Raw genomic sequence first — 20,997 nt, forward strand, 5'->3', positions numbered from 1 at the left:
GCAGTTACTTGTACTTTAAGGTGCCGGTTTTTCACTTTATTTGTTCATTTTTTTCAAAAGTTGCAAATTTAAACATTTTTATTTTCTGTCATTGTTCATTTGGCCAAATCGACCACATTTCTGTACCTCATTTTTTGGAAAACAAGATCTTTTTAAGGTTAACAATGCGGTAAAGCAGCTTTTTCCTTTTTAATACACCCAGGGTTTCTAATAGTTAGATAGGAAATTTGTTTTGCTTTGAAGCTAGGGCAACAAAAATAAAATAAGTCAATACAATTCAGTGTGACACTGCACACAACAAAATTTGTATTCCTTGAATGTAAATAACTGGGAAACTCCATCAACTGGCAGAATTCTTCACTTGAATTTATCACAGTAAACAAGACTTGAATGACCAGCAGTGTGTAGGATCTATTGCTGTGAATGTATGTGGCGCATGTGACAAGCCTCGCAGTAAACAGCATGACTAAAGGATGATGGTGCTTGTGAACACAGCCCTTCCTTAATGAATCCCACAGTCGGCTCATTTACCAGCTAATCTGAGGTTGTTTGGTGGCCGAAGGCTTGAAAGACGCCTTCAGGGAGCGTGAGCATGACTGCCGCAGAGTCCTGAGTCACTCCCCTCGTTAGTTTGTCAGACGGCCCGTGACTTGCTGCCCTCCTTCAGGGCTCCAGCTTCTTGTGATTATTGTTAATTCCACAAAGAGCTATAGATAAGTGCTTGTAATGCGGCATGCAGTCAGCGTGTATCGTGACTTGTATGTGGCTGACGTTGCTTTAGATCAAGTGTCTACAGAAAGGAGAAAAAGTGGAGAATGGACAGTTAGACCAATTAGTGTATGTCACGTATTCTCAGAAACCTTCAACAAGATCACAGGATTCAATAAGTTTACCTCGTTATTTCGAATCCAAGCACTTCTTAGAAATCAAAGCAGGGATGTTGCTTGCATGTGAGCTTATCAGGACCAGAGGCTGGAAGTGAGACAAGATGACATCAAACAAAACAATATATTTGAGCATCTGTGAGTGTGAATTAGTCCCTCTCTCCAGATAGTCAGGATCAACAATACATCTAACTTAATAAATTAATAAATTATCAAAACAACTATGCCATCACATGCAAATTATTTCGATTTATATACATTTTCCCCCCATACGCAACCATTAGAAAAGGAGCTGCTTTAAAACGGTGAATACATTTGTCTGACTCTTTGTATTATCAGAAATTGATAAATTCCAATAAAATTTGGAAAGTCTAGAAGAGCCTTATTATTAAATTATTTTATCCCCTTCATGTGTGTGGAGAGCCAACAGAAAGTCACCCGGCTCGGCCAGAGAAGGACTCTACTAGGCATGCTCTATATGCCCAAAAATGCTGAAGTGTGAGGAGGCCCGCGGAGACATTTTCGACATAAGCAACATTCATAGGAATAAATGGGGCCATCTTTGAACGTAGTATACAATTCTTCTTCCATGATATGTGGTGTAATTGTTAAACATCTAGTTCCAAAACCAATAACATTCTGTTATAACAACCTCCGCTCTCCTCTCACGACTTTCCACAAGATTTTGCAACCTGGCTGCAGGGATTTGATCCCATTCAGCCAAAAGAGCATTCACGAGGTCTGCCACTGATATTGGGCGAGAAGGCCTGGCTCGTTCCAGTTCATCCCAATGGTGCTGGATGGGGTTGAGGTCAGGGCTCTGCGCAGGCCAGTCAAGTTCTTCCACACCAAACTCTGAAAACCATTTCTTTATGGAACTGGCTTTTGCACAGGGGCGTTATCTTGTTGAAACCCCAAGCTGGTTTTCCCCAAACTGTTGCCACAAATTTGGAATCACACTAAAATATCATTGTATGCTGTAGTATTAAGATTTCCCCTCACTGCTACTAAGGGACGTAGCTCAAACCATGAAAAACAGCCCCAGACCAAAGTGTGGGCCGGGGTGTCCACATACTTTTGGCCACGTGCTTTGGTTTATTCGGTATGAATGCATCATTAAAATATATTTCCAGTGAACATTTTCAAAACCCATTGGCATTTCACCCAATACACTTTTACAGAAAGCAAAATAGTTCTTAGGACATAAAAGTAAAGACGTTATTATGATGGCTCCACTCTATAGGAGAGAGACTATGACACGGTTTTAGATTTACTTCTTAGTGGCCCCCGACTGTATTTCTCATCAGGCAGTTTAACTCGAGTATCAGCCTCCCTGCTCCCTCTCTTAACGGCACGTCAAACACCATGTCTGGTCAGCCCGAGGCCCCGAGCTTTGATCTGCTGCTTATGGAATTAAAGCGATAAAAAGGCTTGAAAGAGGCTGAGAGAGGTCACCCAGAGTTTCACGACTAACGACGAGATACATTCCTCTATACCGTCTGTACTGTAGCTGGTGGCATCAGGCGGCTTCTTGAAATAATACAGGTCTTTCATTTCTGCAGGTGCGAGACTGCCCTCAGACCAGCTCCGGCTTCATCCGCATTTCCAAGGAGCTGAGGAACAAAGACGAGTACAGTCAGGTCCTCTTCTCTGGCTTCTGTAGGAAGGTACAGTACGTGGGGGGAAACATGGTGAAATAAAAATGCGAAATGGGTTTCTTTCTTTTGTTGCTTCCTTTTAGCTTTGGGATGTTTTTCTCACTTGCTGTGTTCTCTGTTCTAACCCCTCGCACTTTCTCTCTTTTATATCAGCCGGTCTTTCAAGATTTCATGTTCCAACTGTGAATACAACCCTCTCAGACAGGAATATAAAGGAATTAGAACTATGAATTCACTAAATTTCTTAACCTTTAAGATTTCCCTTTTTTTTTTAAAGTCTGCCTGTTTTGAATCTACTGAATAGCGTCAGCTGAAGCCCTGCTTAATATTTTACCTCATGCTGAACTTGCTCTTATCATCTCCCTGTGGATAATAGTGGCCATATTTTCCTTATCAGGGATTGTAGAGAGAGAGGGCTTCCACTAAATTCTGGGTGCAGCTTTAGCCAACGTAATCTAAAGATTTGTGGGCTTTGATAAAGTAAAATAAAACAACCTCCAACACTGACAATCCCACCAGAACCCTTGTCTTTTTGTCTGAATTAGCCTTTTTTTGTTTTGTTTCATGTGTGTTGCAGCTCCACAAGGAAAACCTATTTTTGAATTGAGAGTAGTGATAACCCAAAAATCCTACAGGCCACAAAAAAGGCTCTTAACAGAAAAAAAGAAAATGTACAAATATGGAGCTTTATCCTTTCCTTCCTCTCTCTTTCCCTCCTCTGCTCTCTCAGGTGAATAGATTCAACAAAAGCACAGACCGAGGCCTGCTCGTTACAGACAAGTACGTCTACAAATTAGAGCCAAAGAAACAGAACAAGGTTATGAAGAGGCTTCCTTTAGACGCTGTAAGTACTCACATGGGAGAGCACACGCTTATGCACTAAAGCTATAGAGCTCCACAGTCATCCAGATACTATTAAAAACACATACAGTATAAAACCTATATTATCGTGACATTTTCCTTCACCACCATGAGCACGGCCAGTGTATTTTATTCCTCTAAACATTCATTCCTTAATTTACAAAGCAGTGTGAGCATGAAGTCACATCCCCCAAGCATGGTCAATGATGTCTTCAGAGATCGCAAGCACACTGGCCTTGTTCATTGCAGTGGAGGAATAGGTGCACCAAATGCATTGGTATGGTACTTAGTAGTTTTTGGGCAAAAAAAAAGGCATAAAGCTACAGTATATCACACTACGGCTGTTTTGGTTTCTTCAGGGTTTTGTTGATAAAAGTGAAAAGTAAAATAAAGATAAAAAAAATGCCAGTGTTATCCTTTCTCATTACACTAATGTTAAAGCTAGAGTGTGGGACTTTTACATGTAAATGAACATCCGTTACATTTAAGCCCTTGCCTTTGGCAGTATACAGAGTTTTTAAATTTGGTGTCTGTGGCGACATTCTCGCGCTGGTGCCCTTTTAATGATGCCAGCAGTTATTGGTTTACCAGAGCAGAAGCGGTGAGCAACCCAGAGCTATGTCGAGAGCTGAATTTTTTTTACACAAACAACTGAAAAATTATACGCTCACATACACAACTGAAAAGCTCTCATGATAGCTAGTGAAACCTTTTACATAGACTACTAAAAAGCTTTCACATACATTAATAAAATGTGCTCATATACACAGTCTCCCTGTTTCCTTCAGATGAAAGGAAGGCCTTCCTGTAATGCTCGTATTCACTACTTAACTGTAATTCAGTGGTACAATATTATACAAGGCAGTGTAGTCCCTCATTCGTCCAGGAGTGTTCCATCGTAGAAAAGGTTTCAAATGGTCTGAGAACTCAGAAATTTAAGATAGACAGCTAGCAACACAGAGTAGCTTAAATTTCTGAGTTCTCAGACCATTTTCACAATTGAGAATGACTTCCGGACGGGAGCCGAAACGTCTTGATTCTGAAAACAGTGTCCAGATGACTACGACTGAAACATTTTCTACAGTATTATACACAAGCATTTCAGCTGAGTATATGAGCACAATTTACTAGTATGTCAGAAACTTTTCAATAGTTTTCATGAGAGTGTTTCAGTTGTGTATGTAAAAAAATTCACTTGAGATGTACATATAAATGCATGGTAATTCTGAATGATGTCCCTAACGGCCCCTCATGGTTTTCAGTCTGTTTTTCCACCTATACATTTCTCCTTTTCATTCATTCATTAAATACAACTCAAACAGAGTCAGAGGCTTGCAACAGTAAATACAGAGAACAAAAGAATCACTCTGTGTTGTTAGAAATTGCGATTCACAAGCCGCTGCCATTATTTTATCCATCATTGGTCTGATTTGCCTAATCATCACAGATGCAGTGGAAACACAAACAGGAATATACAAAAGGAACTTTTAGTTCCTGAGTTTAGTTCCTCAGGTTCCATAGATCCTGGAACGTTTTGGTTGAAAAAGTGCTAATTTCCTTAAATTTTTTAACGTAGGCTTTCTATTAAAAAGTGTAGTCTCTAACTCCAATTTTTCTCAGACTTTACAAGGCTCCTCCAGAGCCACAGAACTCATTATACAACTCTTTTTTACAGGCTGAGTAGTAGCCTCCATGACCAGTACTACTAAGTACTAATCTGGATATGTAAAATTGATGGAGTGCCTCTTTAACCCTAAAACCAAGTCTTAACCTTAAAATAAAAACTGTTATATAATGAACCTTAAACTAAATCAGAAAAAAGGGCACCGACACATAATGTCAAGCACCAAGTAGCAGGTCCACTTTCTAATAACTACCAGCAATGTGGGTCAGACGCCTTGTACTTTACCTTGGTCACTGCCATCCGTCAGTAAGTGAGGAAAGTACAAGAGCAATAACAGGACTCACAGTGAGAGACCTCCTCCTTTTGACTCAAAGGGCTTATGACCTGTTTTGGAGAGCAAAGATTGGAGAGGATGTGTTGGTCAGCCAGTGTGTGTTTATGTGTGTATGTTAGTTGCTGATGTCGCTGTGGGGACAGTATATGACAGCTTTATTTCATCAGATGCTTGAAAGTCCCTTGAAATAGCTTTGACATCATCATTTTCTTTAAATGGTTTGATGTGTTTCTGAATGAAACAGGATGTTGGGAAGGGACCTGTAGACAGCGGGGACTTGATTTAAGAATTTAACAGTAGGACGTATTTTGAAATCATCTTGACAATTGAGTGTTCGCTAAGCCCTGTGCCATTACTAAGCTTTCTGTTCTTGCATGGCACATATTCACTTCACAATAACAGTGGCAGACTTACCATTGAAATTTTGTCGGCTGAAATTACAATATGTCTGGAACAGATTTTCTCAGCTATCTAATTACCTGACACTAATACTGTGAGTCAGCTGAAAACTCTGACTATAGCTGACCTTTTAATGTTTCTGGCTGATTCACTTTGAAATGAGAACCCTTTAAAAAATATGCAAAACATTAAAAAGATATGGCTACATACACAATATTATGCTAAAAGATTGTGGCTAAAGCTACATGTCCAAGACAAAAAGTCCTTATCAGCTGATGATCCATGTAGCAAACATGAAATTAAAGAAACAGCATTGTTTGTGTATTGCAGGGTAGAGCTGGTTAGTATTATGTTTACTATAAATTAAAGTGTAATTCAAATGTTATTTGTTCTAACAACCCTGATGCATGCTTACTACAGATAAACATTCTTTGACAAGCAACACAGCAGTTAAAATCATGCTTTAATGTTCGGATTTTCAAATGGTATGTTTCACTTTTACAAGTGAAAAGGTTTTGAGGAGGACAACCGATGTGTTTGGCAAACATAACCAAACATAACATAACACAACGCTATCTTGGTTTGGGGTTGCTGGTGTGTAAACTTTCCCAAACCAAATAACGAGGAGCACAGAGCTGCTAACGTTAGCTTAAACTCTGAAATAGTAGCATCTTGGCGCCCACAGATTCGAGGTTGCAGCCCTGAAAAGGGGATTTTTCTAACATAACCTGTAACCTCGGCGAGGCTAAAAAAACAAAAGACAGCATCCTCCAATATATGGAGTATTGCTCTTACCACAGCCCCATGCACACTGCTTCAACATTTTGACAGTTCTGACGTGCCTCGTTACAGTTGCTTTGCTATGATTTGACAATTGCTGTTCAGGGGTTTAGTGAACAGCCAGTTGACATATTTTTGACATTTGACATATTTCTCATAGAAGCCGGATACAGATTAGGATTCAGTCAGTTTATTGATGTGTCAAATGTAATTTATTTGACAAATATAAAATAAAAACAAATGTATAGTTTTCTATACAGGAGATACAATTTAATTTCTGGGATGGCAGTTTCCACTGTTGAACACAGATAACTGTTTGTTATGGTGGGGGAATTTTGGGAATTCTTTATGGACTTACTACTGGTACAGTACACCATGATGTATACATGTGCCGTTGTCTACGTTATGACATTTCCAACTGTTGTGATTTCTGTCATTTTCTGTTATTATATCTATATTATGATATTTTGGTGTCAGATTTTATCATTAGTTGTGTTTCCATTAATTGTCAAGCGAATTTGAAGCGAACTTTTGAAATGTTGCAATAAAGAAAGAAAATGTGAATTAGGCACGTTACCATCAACTGGTTTGGAGCGAATAAACAAATATACAAGCATAGTCGTAAACAGGAAACGAAGCCAGTTGTTTGTCAAGTGCTAATAAACCTCAAAGAACAAGAAGAAACAACCTTGGCCATCTACGAGGGAAAAATGGAGAGAGGTCTTCAGGGATTTGTAATTATTCTAAGACATCGACAGCAGAAACAAAATCAGAATCAGAAATACTTTATTGATCCCCGAGGGGAAACTCTTTTGCTACAGCTGCTCACTGTCACGTCAGTGCACACAGGAATAGAAGTACTAGGCAAAAAAATATAATACACAATAATACAGGTAAGATAAATTAAGTACCAAGTGGGTATAAGTATAAAATTAAAATAAGTGTGAAGTACAAAGTGGGTTTACCGGTTGATGATAATAATACGGTATAAGTAATAGTGCATGAACTTAAGTCAGTTAAGTGTAGCTTATTAAGATTATAATGAGACAGAGGATATTGCACAGCAGTAATAGAGGTATGAATAAATCTCAATAAATAGGGAATTTTAAACTGAAAAGAGCAAATTGCACAGAATATTGCTCACACAAACAGCTTCTTCTTCTCTCGGAGCGAAAAGTCACGAGTCATGTGAGTTAAATGTTCACTGCATCTGAACTTATTCTGCAAAAGTGTTTCCATCTTCCATTATGCCCATTCACTCTATTTCGAAAAAGGCAAAAACCACCTCAAGTGAGCGTGTAAACCTTGATGCGAATTTCAGGATGTTTTTTAAAATTTCGTCTTTCCATTAACATTTTTAAAATGCGCATTAAAATACTGACTGGCAGTTTTAAGTGAAACAGTTATTGGATGTTGCACTGGTACATTCATTGAAGGTTTGTGCAAAGACCAACAACACCTACATATCATATAATGAGTCAGCACAGCTGGACGTCCAGCAGTGGTTTTAGAGAGAAAGAGAGAAACGAGAGCTTGCAACATGCCAGAGGGTTAAAAAACATCATTATGCAGCAGCAGAGAGGCTAAAGATAGCTGATGCCATTAAGCTCTGCTGCTCAGACTGAGGGGAATGAGTCTTATCCAGGTCAGAAACAGAGAATAGAGCACTGAAGAAGCAGTGCAGCTCTGTTCTCACGTTGTGTCACTAGATTCTTCGGTACAGAGTCATCAAGTTTGACCGTCAGCACTGAAGGCTAAAATGTCAAACAGGTCACAGACCAATGTCACAAACTGATGGAACAATGTGACAAAACAACAGAATCAGGTGGTCGTTTGTGTTAACTGAAACTGTTTAACACCCTTCAAAACAAAATCACGCAAAACAACAAAATAGATTTCTGTCCTTTTTACATAACTTAAAACCAAATACTGACATAACAACTGCTATTGTTGAATTATTTAGTTGATTAATTGATCAATTGAAAATTAGTCGACAACAGTTTTGATGGGAAGAGCTATTTCATGCATAAAAATCCCTTTAATTTTTCCCGTGGACTCACAGATGAAGCGCTTCCTCAACTTTGTACAGAATATGAACAACTGCAGCATAATCGTATAAAAAGTCAAAGGTACAAGCCTGTGTTCGTCCAATCACAGAACTTTTTTTTTTTGGGGTAAATTCAGCAACTATGCAGCGTTTTGTTCCCAACTGCAACAACGAAGCATTTTGAATATGCTACCGCTCTTACAGTATTTGCACTTCTGACTGAGATACGAGAGACAGGTCTCTCCAGTATTTCGACCCATCCCCCAACGTGACAGACAAAACATGATTTCTCAGAAACAAAATTAATTAAAACTGGTGTCCATAACATAAACTATATGATCGTTACATAATCCAGGAGAGTCCCGTGGTTCTATGCTGTAACGTTACATTACTTGCTGTGTCGCTGTTCACTCTATATCATGGTATTTGTCACGGTATTGGATTTCTCTAGAAACGCATACCCCACCTTTAATATGCATTGAGGGGATTGTTTAAAGAAAAAGTGAAATTGGAGTACAGAATAAGAAAAAACACTTCCAGATCCAGTGTCTCAACTTCACAACTATATTTATAGTTATTTATCAAGAAAAACATCTCAAACATTCGCTAGTTTCAGCTTCTCAAATGTAAGGATTTTCTTCTTTTCCCTTTTTATGTAATTATAAATTGAATATCTTTGAGTTTTTGGCTGTTTTTGGTTTGACAAAATTAGCAACTTGAAGACGTCAAGAAATTATAATTAGCTTTTTTGCTGTTTTCTGACATTTTATAGTTTAAACTAAACAATTAAAAAAGATGAATCAGTAATGAATATAATAAATTGCAGCTCTAAAAACAACATGCTTTGTATTGATTAGATCATATGGCCTTATATACAGCCTTTTACAAAAAGATTTGCTGATGTTAAAAAACTGATCAGAAACCTTTTCCATAAGGTTATTCTCATTAATTTTATTAAAAAACTAAACTTAAATCAATAAAGATGTTTGTTCATCACATTTTTTGGAAATACAATAAATGGCTGAACACTGCTGAATAACCTCTGCAGCGTTCCCATCACTGAGGGGACAGGTTGTACCAGAACCTGGCCTTGACGGTGTTGCGACATCCCTGCTGGATTAATCTCTGTGTGCTGGGGGCCATAAGAGGCTTAGTCCTTTCGGTCTCCTATCTAAAATCTGTGACACACCTCACTTTCTCTGTCTGTCAGTCTGTATATCTCTCATACATACTGTTTTACATTTACTCAAGTACTGTACTGAAATACAATTTTGAGGTTCTTGTATTTTACTTGAGTATTTCCATTTTATGCTACTTTATACTTCTACTCCACCACATTTCGGAGGCAAATATTGTACTTTTTACTCCACTACATTTATTTGATAACTTTAGTCACTAGTTACTTTACAGATTCAGATTATTAATACAAAATAGGACTCAACTAATAAATTGTAATATATTATTATAGATTAAGCTACTCAGCAGTATATAAAGTATTTAAAATTAGCTTCACCTTTACCAGCCGCAACATTAACATCAATAATTATAATCTAATAATATAATATATATGATTCTGAAATGGGCCGTTCTGCATAATGAGTACTTTTACTTTTGATACTTTAAGTATATTTTAATGCTAATACTTTTGTAGTTTTCCTTAAGTAACATTTTGAATGTACTTTTACTTGTAACAGAGTATTTTTTACACTGTAGTATTGCTGCTTTTACTCAAGTAAACTATCTGAATACTTCTTCCACCACTGGTCGCAGTAAATCTGTGCATTATTCCAACTGGGTCACACCTCATGACATTCCCCTCATTGCACCTCCACCACACGTGCACCGCGGGCAGAATTTCTCTCACCCTACTTACTCTGAGCAGAAATAATCCACTGACTTGTTTCATGCCGTGACTTTTGATCCAGGCTATACTGTCCTGTACTGTATTAAATTCACAGGTATTATACGTTGACGTTATAATCCCTGACATTTTATACAAAATCATTTCTAGCGCTATAATAATATGTGCCACTGAATATCACAGTCATTCAGATCCATTACAAGTAAAAGTACAGAAGTATTATTAGTAAAATGTACTTAAAGTATCAATTAAAGTATTTGTTATGCAGACAAACCACGAGTGTTTTATTGTTGTGTATTATATTACTGCATAATTATTATTGATGTGTAAGAAGCATTTTACTATTGTACCTGGTCGAGCTGGAGCTAATTTTAACTACATTATATACATTATAGTTTCCTGTGTAACAAGAAAAAAGAGGCATTCAAGTAACTCAAAATTGTACTCAACGTACAGTAAATGTACTTAGTTATGTTCCACCACTGTTGTACAGGAGACAGTAATATTTTGAGTTACTGGAAGCAGTATTTGGCATGAGCAGTAAGAGTATAAATAAATATATATATATAAACGCAACATTCAAACTGAAAATCTGAAACATTTGAAAACTTTCACAAACAAAGATGAAACTGATCTTCAGCACTGAGAAAACACAGGAATTACCACCAAAAAGGTCCTCTTATACAAAAACAAGAGTCTCATGGATTACCACTTTAGTAACGAACAGTATTTTATATAAATAACTGTAATCAGTTTTGCCCTCTCTGTATAACTCAGCAGTGCTTCTCTAACCCATGACAGGGTGTCTTTCTTTCGTGGAAAAATCCAAGTGATGTTTATGGAAGCAACACTGGCAGTTTTTTGTAATGAAGGTGGTAGAGCTATAAGAAGCCAGAATCTTCTTACTGTAGATTAGTATTACCTGAAGCCTGAAGGCTGGGGGATATTACACAGTGAATATCTGCACGTACTTCCTTTACTGTGGCAGTATACTTAGCCAGAGTTGGTGTTGTGTTGCTGTCTGACTTTGTGGCTTTGTTTCTCTCCACAGTTTACAGGACTGAGTGTCACCAGCGGGGTTGACCAAATGGTGGCGCTACACACGTCCTCCCAGGATGATGTGCTGCTGTGTCTGCAGCGAGGGGAGCTGTGCCCCAACCAGGATCGAGTGGGTGAGCTGGTGGGATCGTTGGTGGACCACTTCACACGGTCAGTTCCACAACCAGACACTGTTTCCTCACCAGGCAAACCTCGCTAATTGTATCCTGTGGCTTCCTTCACTGCAGTCTTTGAAATGAGCAGCATGAGATGCTCAATAGTTTCAGGGACATCATACATCTCACTGTGACTCAGGACCTGTGGGCAGGTTATAAAGACATCTCTCAGAGTCGGCACAGTGAGTGTTCCCCATCTGTGATGATGTGACTTAGGGATACAACCAACGCTAAAGCTGAATACTAATGCTAAATTCCAAGTTCAGATTTTCTAAAACCTCAATCTGGACCAGAGCATGAATATTTTCTCTCAACATGTTGACACCAAATGCATTCAGAGAAAACAACTGTCAAAATTATTGACAGAGCGGGTCGTCCATTAGTTGCAGGGTCGGTATTTTAATCCCCGGCTTCTCTTGTCCACATGTCGAAGTGACCTTGTGTGTGTGAATGGGTGAATGACGTTTAAGGTAGAAAAGTGCTATATAAAAACAGTCCAGTTAACGTTTTTCACTCAGGCTCAACCACAATCACAACTGGATATTTCTACAAAAAGAAAATTCCAAATCTAAATTTAAACACATTTAAACTGTAACATAAATGTTTTGGAATAGTTAAACAGACATATTACAGTTGTGCACGCAGTGTAATGCCACCTGCTGTTGGTGTTTTTATTGAAGAACACAGATGCGGGTGGAGGGAATTATATGCTTTTGAGACATATTTGCAGTGTTTTGGTTATTTTGGGTGTGACATGAACTACTGTGTGGGCACTGGACAGACAGTTTGATAAACTGTCAACTTGGTATTGAAATATACGAGTTGGTTATTGTAAATGAAAGAAAAAAACTGCAAGACCACTACCAAATTAATCCCTCTAATACTAAGATTTCTTTTTTTTTTCTTTTTTCTTTTTGGTCTGAGGACCAAAACATCGTTAATAAAGTGAGTACAAGTAAGCGACAAGGTGCAGGAATTTACAGAATTTATGATCCGACATACCTGTCCATAAGACTTTCTGGAAGGCAAGAACTTTGTAGTGATTGTAAAAGGGACAGTTCAACCCAAAATCAAAAATACATATTTTTCCTCTTACCTGTAGTGCTTTTTATCCATCTAGTGTTTTGGTGTGAGTTGCTGAGTTTTGGAGAAATTGGTCGTAGAGATGTCTGCCTTCTCTCGAATATAATGAGACTATGTGGCTTGTGGTGCTCAAAGCGCCAAAAAATGACATTTTAAAAACTCAGCAGCAATGTCTCTTTCCAGAAATCGTGACCCGGTAATTCAAGATAATCCACAGACCTTGTTGTGAGCTGTTTCATGTAGGAACTATCAGTAGAAAAAAAATAGTTCCTACATGAAACTGCTCACAACAAATCTTTGTCAGTCTCAGTTTTTCAAATGTAAAGGCAGACATCTCTACGGCTGTTATCTCCAAAACTCACACCAAAACAATCTAGATGGATAAATAGCACTACAGATAAGAGGAAAAATATGTATTTTTGATTTTGGGGTGAACTGTCCCTTTAAATACCACTAGCAACCTCTGGGGATGAAAAATGTAGCCAAAAACTGCAGTTTCTCAAATGGCCACGTAAAGCTGGCTCCAAAAGCGAGTCAATTCCCATAGATGAGACCAAAAAACAATATATGTCTCTATAGCAAATTTTTATATAACTCACCCGTTCAAATTATATTAAGGCTGAAAGTTATGCATAATTAAGGACGTGGCCGCTTTGAGTGACAGGTGGGTGCCCATTTCAGAACAACAGCTGTTCAGAAACCAATGGGTGACGTCACAGACACGACGTCCATCACTCAGATCAAACATAACACTATCCCCAACATACTAATGCCAACATGCCATTCTGGTAAGACATTTTTTCCATGAAATTATTTTGAAACATTTTCTTAAACTTACGAAGTGTGCCACATAAGTTGTAACTTATGTGTCGTATCGAGTGTACCAACCGAAAGAGTTTTCATACGGAAAAATAAAACATAAACTAGTTTGGAACATGCTGATCATTTATTTGATAGTTTGTTTTAAGATGAGACAGGTTTTCATTATTATAACAAAACACTACGGAAGCTGATTTCACTCATTAGAAAACTTTCAACAGAGAGGAGAAATTAATTAGTGATTGTGAAGTGATTGTTTGGAAAGAAAGCATGCAGCATTTCGGGTCTCGGCGTCACATGAATAAACAACACACCATCGGCACTCATTGTTACTGGTCAACGACCCCGGCTAAAACGAAGTCTATTAATGCAGCAGAACAATTACGCAAATCATATTCTTGGCATTTATCAGTGTCATAGTTGTCAGTGGCTGCGCCCCACTCTGAATAACTGCTGTGAAATGAATCAGTCACGCTGACATTTATCACATTTATCACTCGGGACCTGATTTGTCGTTGCTGTTTATAAATCTGATTCACATCCACCCGCATTCATCTCTGCTAGACTTCATTTGAATGGCACAACCCGCAAGTTTTCACACAGAGCAGACTGTTTTGGTTGTGTCGTGGGCGTGTGTGTGTATAAGTGTGGGTGTGTTGATTTAAGTGTGGCCCGCTGAGACAGCACCCGGCCGGCAGTGATTGGTCTCCCAAAGCATTAATCCTCCAAATCCTGCCAGGACCACACTGAGTGACGTAAAAAAAAAGAAAAAAATACAAACAAACACACAGTGGAGTTTGTCCCTGGTGGAAATTCATTGTGTTTTTGCCAAAATCCACCAAATCTTTGACGACTTTTATAATTCTGCTCCACTTACTGTTTCTGCAGCCTTCAGCCTCTAAGTTTGACCAATATTACATACTTAGGTCACATGATGACAAACTAAAATATCCCCATTTGTTTATTTGGATCTTGTTTAGCTCCCAAGAGTCCATATTAAAATCACAATAAAAACATTTTCACAAGTACAATATAGCATACATACGCATACACCGTGCATGTGTGCATATATAAATACAGTATGTACACATTTTTACACAGTATCAGAAAATAGTTTTTTGCTTGAAAAATGACTGAAACGATTAATCTATTGTCAAAATAGTTGGTGGTCGGAAAAAACAACCAATTTGAGGACGTCACCTTGGCATTGTTTTTACTATTTTCTGACATTTTAAAGACAAAACAACTAATCGTTTAATTGAGAAAATAATCGTTAGATAATGAAAATAAACAGTTGCCGCCATAGTGGTGACATACAGTTTATTAGGTACACCTAGCTAAAATGAATGCAGTCTAATATGACTGTCCTGCCATAAATTTTACCTTCATGAAGGTTATAATGTTTAGTCTTTGTTGAAACAGTTTTGAAACAGTTTTATGGCCATTATTGCTATGGCTATTATTATTGGTGTTTCTAATATTTTGTCCACCCCATTTATACCAGTGAGGATAGACTAAGTGAAGCTTATCTGCTTGTTTTAAAAATCCTGTTATATAGCATTAAAAATCTGTAAAAAAACAAAACAAAAACAAAACGATGAGCCTTATTCACAGTCAACATCCAGTTGACAGTATGCTTTTATGCGATTTCTGGTCTCATGTAGAGATAAACCATCAGCTGAGCTGTCAGCTCCCTCATATCAGTGTGGCATTACTTCTTATGTTCAGTCGCTTATTTTGTTTTTGCTCCCTGGAGGGCAGTTCAGAGGCCGGGCAGACGGCAGCCGCACCAGGGTGTGTGTTCCCACTTTTATGAGTCTCTCTGTGTGTATGTTCAGTTAGCTGATCCCAGATCCCCGGTGAGGCTTTCGTGGGTTTTGCGAGTCTTAGACTTTTGGTCTGGGTTTAGTTTTTTTTTGGGGGGTATGCGTCAACAGGGCCCATGCAACAGCTGCGTGGCTATGGTCCGGGTGCGGCGATCGTTGCAGAGGAGAGTCAACCATCAGGAGTCATTTTCAGCTCTCCGCCTGTCTTTGTGCCACCATCTGCGGCGAATGGAGGGGGTCGCGCCCTCTACTAGGCTACTCGTCAAAAGGAGACTCATGAGACAAAGTCAGGGGTGAGCTGTGTAAGTGTGTGAGCATGTGCGAGGGGTGGAGAGCATGGAGGAGGATGACAACACACAAACACACTCCTCTTGTGCTTCCTTCTGTCAGGAAATGAGATCCCAGACTATGAGAGTCACGCGCATGTCATTTTAGTTTATGAGGTTTGGAGAATGGTCAGGGGAGGAAACAGTCAATGGAGCGATTGTAACCCCTGCTGTTTTTTCTCATTTCTCCAGTTCAAACATGAGAGAGTGGGTCTGCGAGTGTTTACAGTTGAGAGAGTGTGTGGTGGTACAGTGAATTGTACAAAACTGGGTCAGCGAAGGCAGCGTTAGAGGCACAAGGTAAAATCTGACTTCAAAGCCACTCTGTGTTGTCGGTGAGGACGGTGAAGACAAGCTGTCTGGTATTCTGTCATGTCACATCCGTCTCTTGTTCCCTCGGTGGAGCGCGTTCCTCCTCTTCATCCGTCGCTCTTTCCTGTACGTACCCCCCATCCTCTCATCCCTGTCTCTCTCCTGCTTTCTCTTCCTGTCACCTGGGTCTGAGCTGTCAGCATGAATGAGGCGTGTGTGTATGTGTGTGTGTCGGTATGTTTACTGAGAGAGAGAGAGGTAGTGTGTGTGTGTGTGTGTGTGTGTGTTTGGTGGGGGGTTGGACTCGTGGACCATCTGCTGGGACAGCTGGGGAAGTATGAGGGACCTAAAAGCAGGATTTAGGGTATGATCTGCCCCGGCCTTAAAAGATTGAGGAGGATTCTTTACTTAAAAGGCAATTTGGGGATTTTATTATCTTATTGATCAGTGCCAGAGACTCTTTTCAGAATAGAAGTTTCTATACCAGCTGTGATGCCAAATATATTTTGCGTTAGTGAAGACAACAACAACAACAACAGTCTAGTTTACTAAGAGTGTAATGAGTCAGACGGACAGTGTATTTCAGACAGCCCCCTCTGGAGTACAAGGCACAGCCTGTTGAATTTTTAATTCAAACAGATCATTACAGATCATACAGATCATTTCCCCCCATGTTTTCACAATAGTTAGAATTTTGTTGTTTTCAGGGAGGGGTCTTCTGTCTGTTCCTGAGTCCAGGATGAAAACAAAGGGGGACAGAGCTTTCAGGGCCCCGAGGCTCTGGAACAACCTGCCCGAAGAAATTAGGTTGCCTGAGTCAGTGTCTTCTTTTAAGTCTCGTCTCAAAATGCATTTTTATCGGAAAGCGTATCCTGATCTTACCTGAGCTGTCTGTTTATTTTATTGGTTTTTATGTATTTTATCATTCACTGTGGTATTTGATGTACTTAATAAGTTCTCTATAAATAAAGTTTATTATTATTATTATTTAAAATAAAAAGTGACACCCAAGTTATATATAACAAAATTCTTCTTTTCTCTTCCTGTAAAACATTAAAATATTTTGGATGAATCATCTTCTATCATCCTCGAGGGTTTATACATAACTTTATCCAATCAAATGTGATTTGCTGGTAGAACAATATCATGGGTTGGAGGTTTGTGGACATCAGTTGACAAAAACTATGTTCACATTTCCAAAAGAATGAGGTTACCTCCTTTGCTTCCTGATGTAACAATGCACTGTAGGTGAGAGAGGTTTGGGTGGAGGCAAACAGTCGTCTGTTATGTTAACTGTATAGCAGGTGGTGTCCTGCTCCAAATCTCTGTGGTTTTCCGGGGACCCTGTGCTTTGTAAGTCGCCCACACTTATGAGCAATCACATCAAAGCAGATCAATTATACCCCGTTCGCATATTCTGTCGAAATACATTGCATTACAGAAACTAAAAATGCTGTAAACCAACTGCTGTTTCATTTTAAATGGATCAAATATGTAAAAACATTTCTATCAGTGCTGAAACTATTAGTTGATCGACAGACAAGTGACAATACGAGATAAGTGACCCACGCCCACTCGAACGCAGACTGTTGTTGTTTAGCTGCAGTGCTGTTTCACTAAACTGTCTGAAATTTCTTAAAACCGGTCTTAATGAAAACCTTTTCTATATCCTCAGGAGAGTCCAGACTCGTGAACAGTACAGCAGTGGTGGAAAGTAACTGAGTACATTCACTCAAGTACTGTACTTAAGTGCAATTTGGATGTACTTGTACTTTACTTGAGTATTTCCATTTTATGCTACTTTATTCTTCTACTCCACTATAATTCAGAGGGAAATATTGTACTTTTTACTTACTTACTACATTTATCTGACAGCTACAGTTACTAGTTCAAATTAAGGTTCAACATTAAAAAACATACAGATCTGAGTACCACCACTGCAGTATAGTCATGTTTCTTATGGTCTTGATTCTTTTGTTTAATATTTCTCACTTTCTTCTCCCCTATTCTGTTTTTTTTTTCATTTATCCTCCCCTCTTCTGCCTTTTATTTGTTTTCATTTACTCAATCTCTTCCTTGCAGCGTCTCTCCGTCTCCAGCATTTTCGCTGCTCTTCTAAATCAGCAGTTTCACTTATGAATATGGAAAGACCTGGGACGGTGTTGCATTAATAGCAGTCTTCTGGGTCAACCCCTCCCTTCCCAGTGTAGCGAGAAAACGAGGAGAAAAAAAATGTGATTTCATTAGCATCAAGGGATGTGTGAGTGGTCTTGTGATGTGACTTTAATGACCAAAGACACACAGACAGCTTTTACTGATATCGAAGAACTTGTTGACTTTCTTGTTTGACCTCATTGAACGTCAACAAGTTGTCTGTTAGTGAAGGCAAAATTGGCCCTCTCTATTCTAAATTCACTTTTTAGGTCGTGAAAGGCGTCATCCTAAGCTTGAAATAGCCTACTCTGTCTCTCTGCCTCCCCTCTTTTCTTTCTCCCTCAGTGGCTGTCCTCAATGTGTTTGTGTCTCAGTTGGTCCTGCTGGTCGGAGCAACAGGAGAGGCAGCTTGTGCTCTGAACTGTCCTCGGTCAGCTCGTCCCCTCTCCCCTCATTTCGTGTCTCGTTTTATGGTTTTTCCCACTCCTCAGCTTCTGATCTGGTTCTAGCTTTGGTTTGATATGTAGCACAGGATCAATGCTTGGGCAGTGCATGCAACTGTGGCAACAGCTTTTAATCCAGGTGGACGTAAATAGTGTATATTAACACTGACCTATTTCCTTCTCAGTTCTCATAAAGCTGGCAGGTCATGTGGTTGAGTGATTTAGCCACAAAGTCCAGCCTGAATCTAGCTGTTGATCACAGCCTGTCTGTATCAAAGAGGCTTGTTATCATCTGCAGCGTGTGACTGAGCCAAAAGCACGTGTGTGAATAATTCAACCTTCAACACATGACATATATCTATAAGTAGAGGTCAGTATCTGTAAGTAGAGCTAGCAGCAATTCAGTATCAGTGTTTTTCTGTGTCCGTCTTTTTTGTTGTGACCAAAGGCTCGTATTAAGATACAGATTCACAGTTTTCGTGCCTAAATGAATAATATTTAGGTCACATAGTAAGGTCTGACATGTTTAAAAACCAATATATTTTGTAAATAAAGAACTGGTTCAAGACCATTTAACACAATGTAATGAACGTGAGTTTAATATTTATTGATAATGATAGTGATAATGAATAATTAAGAAAATATCGTCTCACATCAGATTAAGATAATGCTGTGATACTGCAATATTGATTTTATGAACTGCTAAGTTTTCCACAATAACTCTTATATAGTTCTCCTGCTGGTTACTTTCACAGTGTGCATCTACTCTTTAACTGCATCCAAACCGCAATGAAGTGTTGCAAAAATGCAGATTTTTTTTTTTTATCCGACAGGATTAATATTGGTAGTAAAATATTCCTCCCCCACCGTCGTAATGAAAGTCGTCCTTCTGGGTGGCATTTTAGCCACTGGCAAATTACAAGAGCTGTGCGGTAAAACCATGTGACCTTCTTTACAGGCTTAGTATTGTATTTAATATTAGTATTATCTCCCGGTAATTATTTAGCTGTAATTTCATCATCAACACAGACAGTTAAAAAATTAAGTTAAATATCTCTTTCTGAATGTTTATTAGGCTTTTACAGTAAGAAAGTTAACAACAGTGTTAATACATGAAGCTCACTGCACATCACATCAGGATCTACACAGGTAGACCACCATAGACAAAATCACCCGTAACATGACAATACAATAGCTTATGTGATGAGCTTAAGCTTCACTGTATGAGTTGATGTTCAAGAGTGATCTATCGGGTTAAATGCAGCTCTGTGTATAAAGATTAGTATGTTGATGCTCATGAAATGGAAACCATTTCCCAGGTGAAACAAATTTCACAAGAAGGTTCAGGCAGACATAAATGGTGCAGAAGAGGTGATATGATGTAGAGGAAGGATTTAACAGTATAATGGGATGGGTGGGAAACATCAAGCGTGCAGTGAAAGACTCAGAGACAGTGAATACTACATATTTTCCCAATGAGCTCATTCCCACACTTTTACATCAAAGAGGCTGTACAGGAGCAGATTTTATAAAGACATCCTGACTGTGCCTCTCGGTTGTTAAATCTCGGGGACTTTCTGTTCGAGCATCTCAAAGCCTCCTGGGCGCACTCACAGAGTCAGCTACTGACCTCAAAACTGCAACAGCATCAAGAGGCCTCTTTGTGGATTCAAACGTCGCACACGTGCTGCCTCTAAATCGACCTCAGAGTGAAACAAATGGATTCCTCAGCAACATTTTTCTCACAGCAGTCTCACTGTAGTGTCGAGTTCTACACAGCAGTTCATCACTGGAAATAAATATATTGTTTTTCTCTCAACAAGCACATGTTTGGCTGTTTTCTGGGGTTGTCACTCAGCTGAAGATGTTTGGACCGATATGATGAACTCAATAACAGCCATCAGTAACAGCTGCCTGTCCAGTGACGTGCCCCGAGGTGGAACAAGTATTCCTGGTGCACAAAAACCCCTGATAGCATTCGACCGTCTTTCCTCATTGATAATCGATTTGATGAGACGCTCGGCTCTCCTTCTGTGTGCTCCCTCACTATCTCACTGTTAAACTGATTTGCTCTTATCTCAGAAATGAGTCGGTGGTCTTGAGAATTAATCAGCGGCAATGGAAATTATTGAAGCCAGTGCTATTAGCGCACGTCACACTTGATGACACACATTTATTAATCAAACCATATTTGCAGCGTTTATAAAAAATCACTCTACATGCATTAGCTCTGCTGGTGTTACTGTATGACTCATTTTTTTCCCAGAATGCCCCCTGAGGAGACTCAAGACGCAGGTTGCAGCTGGTTGAAATAGACCAACTGTTTCTGATGACGGTGATGGTAATTATAATGGATGAGATCGGTGATGATC

At 39.0% G+C, this 20,997-nt stretch overlaps 1 protein-coding gene across 2 annotated transcripts in view; it reads left to right on the forward strand.

The window, feature by feature from the left end:
- Positions 1–20,997, forward strand: part of myo1g (myosin IG) — a 49,888-nt gene that overhangs the window by 22,087 nt on the left and 6,804 nt on the right. For both annotated transcript variants that reach the window (XM_044172905.1, XM_044172906.1), the window contains 3 exons: positions 2,447–2,551; positions 3,273–3,386; positions 11,500–11,657. In XM_044172905.1, coding sequence (XP_044028840.1) covers positions 2,447–2,551; positions 3,273–3,386; positions 11,500–11,657 — 377 coding nt within the window. The remainder of the gene's footprint in view (positions 1–2,446; positions 2,552–3,272; positions 3,387–11,499; positions 11,658–20,997) is intronic.

Source organism: Siniperca chuatsi, linkage group LG17 (genome assembly GCF_020085105.1).
Source record: "Siniperca chuatsi isolate FFG_IHB_CAS linkage group LG17, ASM2008510v1, whole genome shotgun sequence".
Classification (NCBI taxonomy): Eukaryota; Metazoa; Chordata; class Actinopteri; order Centrarchiformes; family Sinipercidae; genus Siniperca; species Siniperca chuatsi.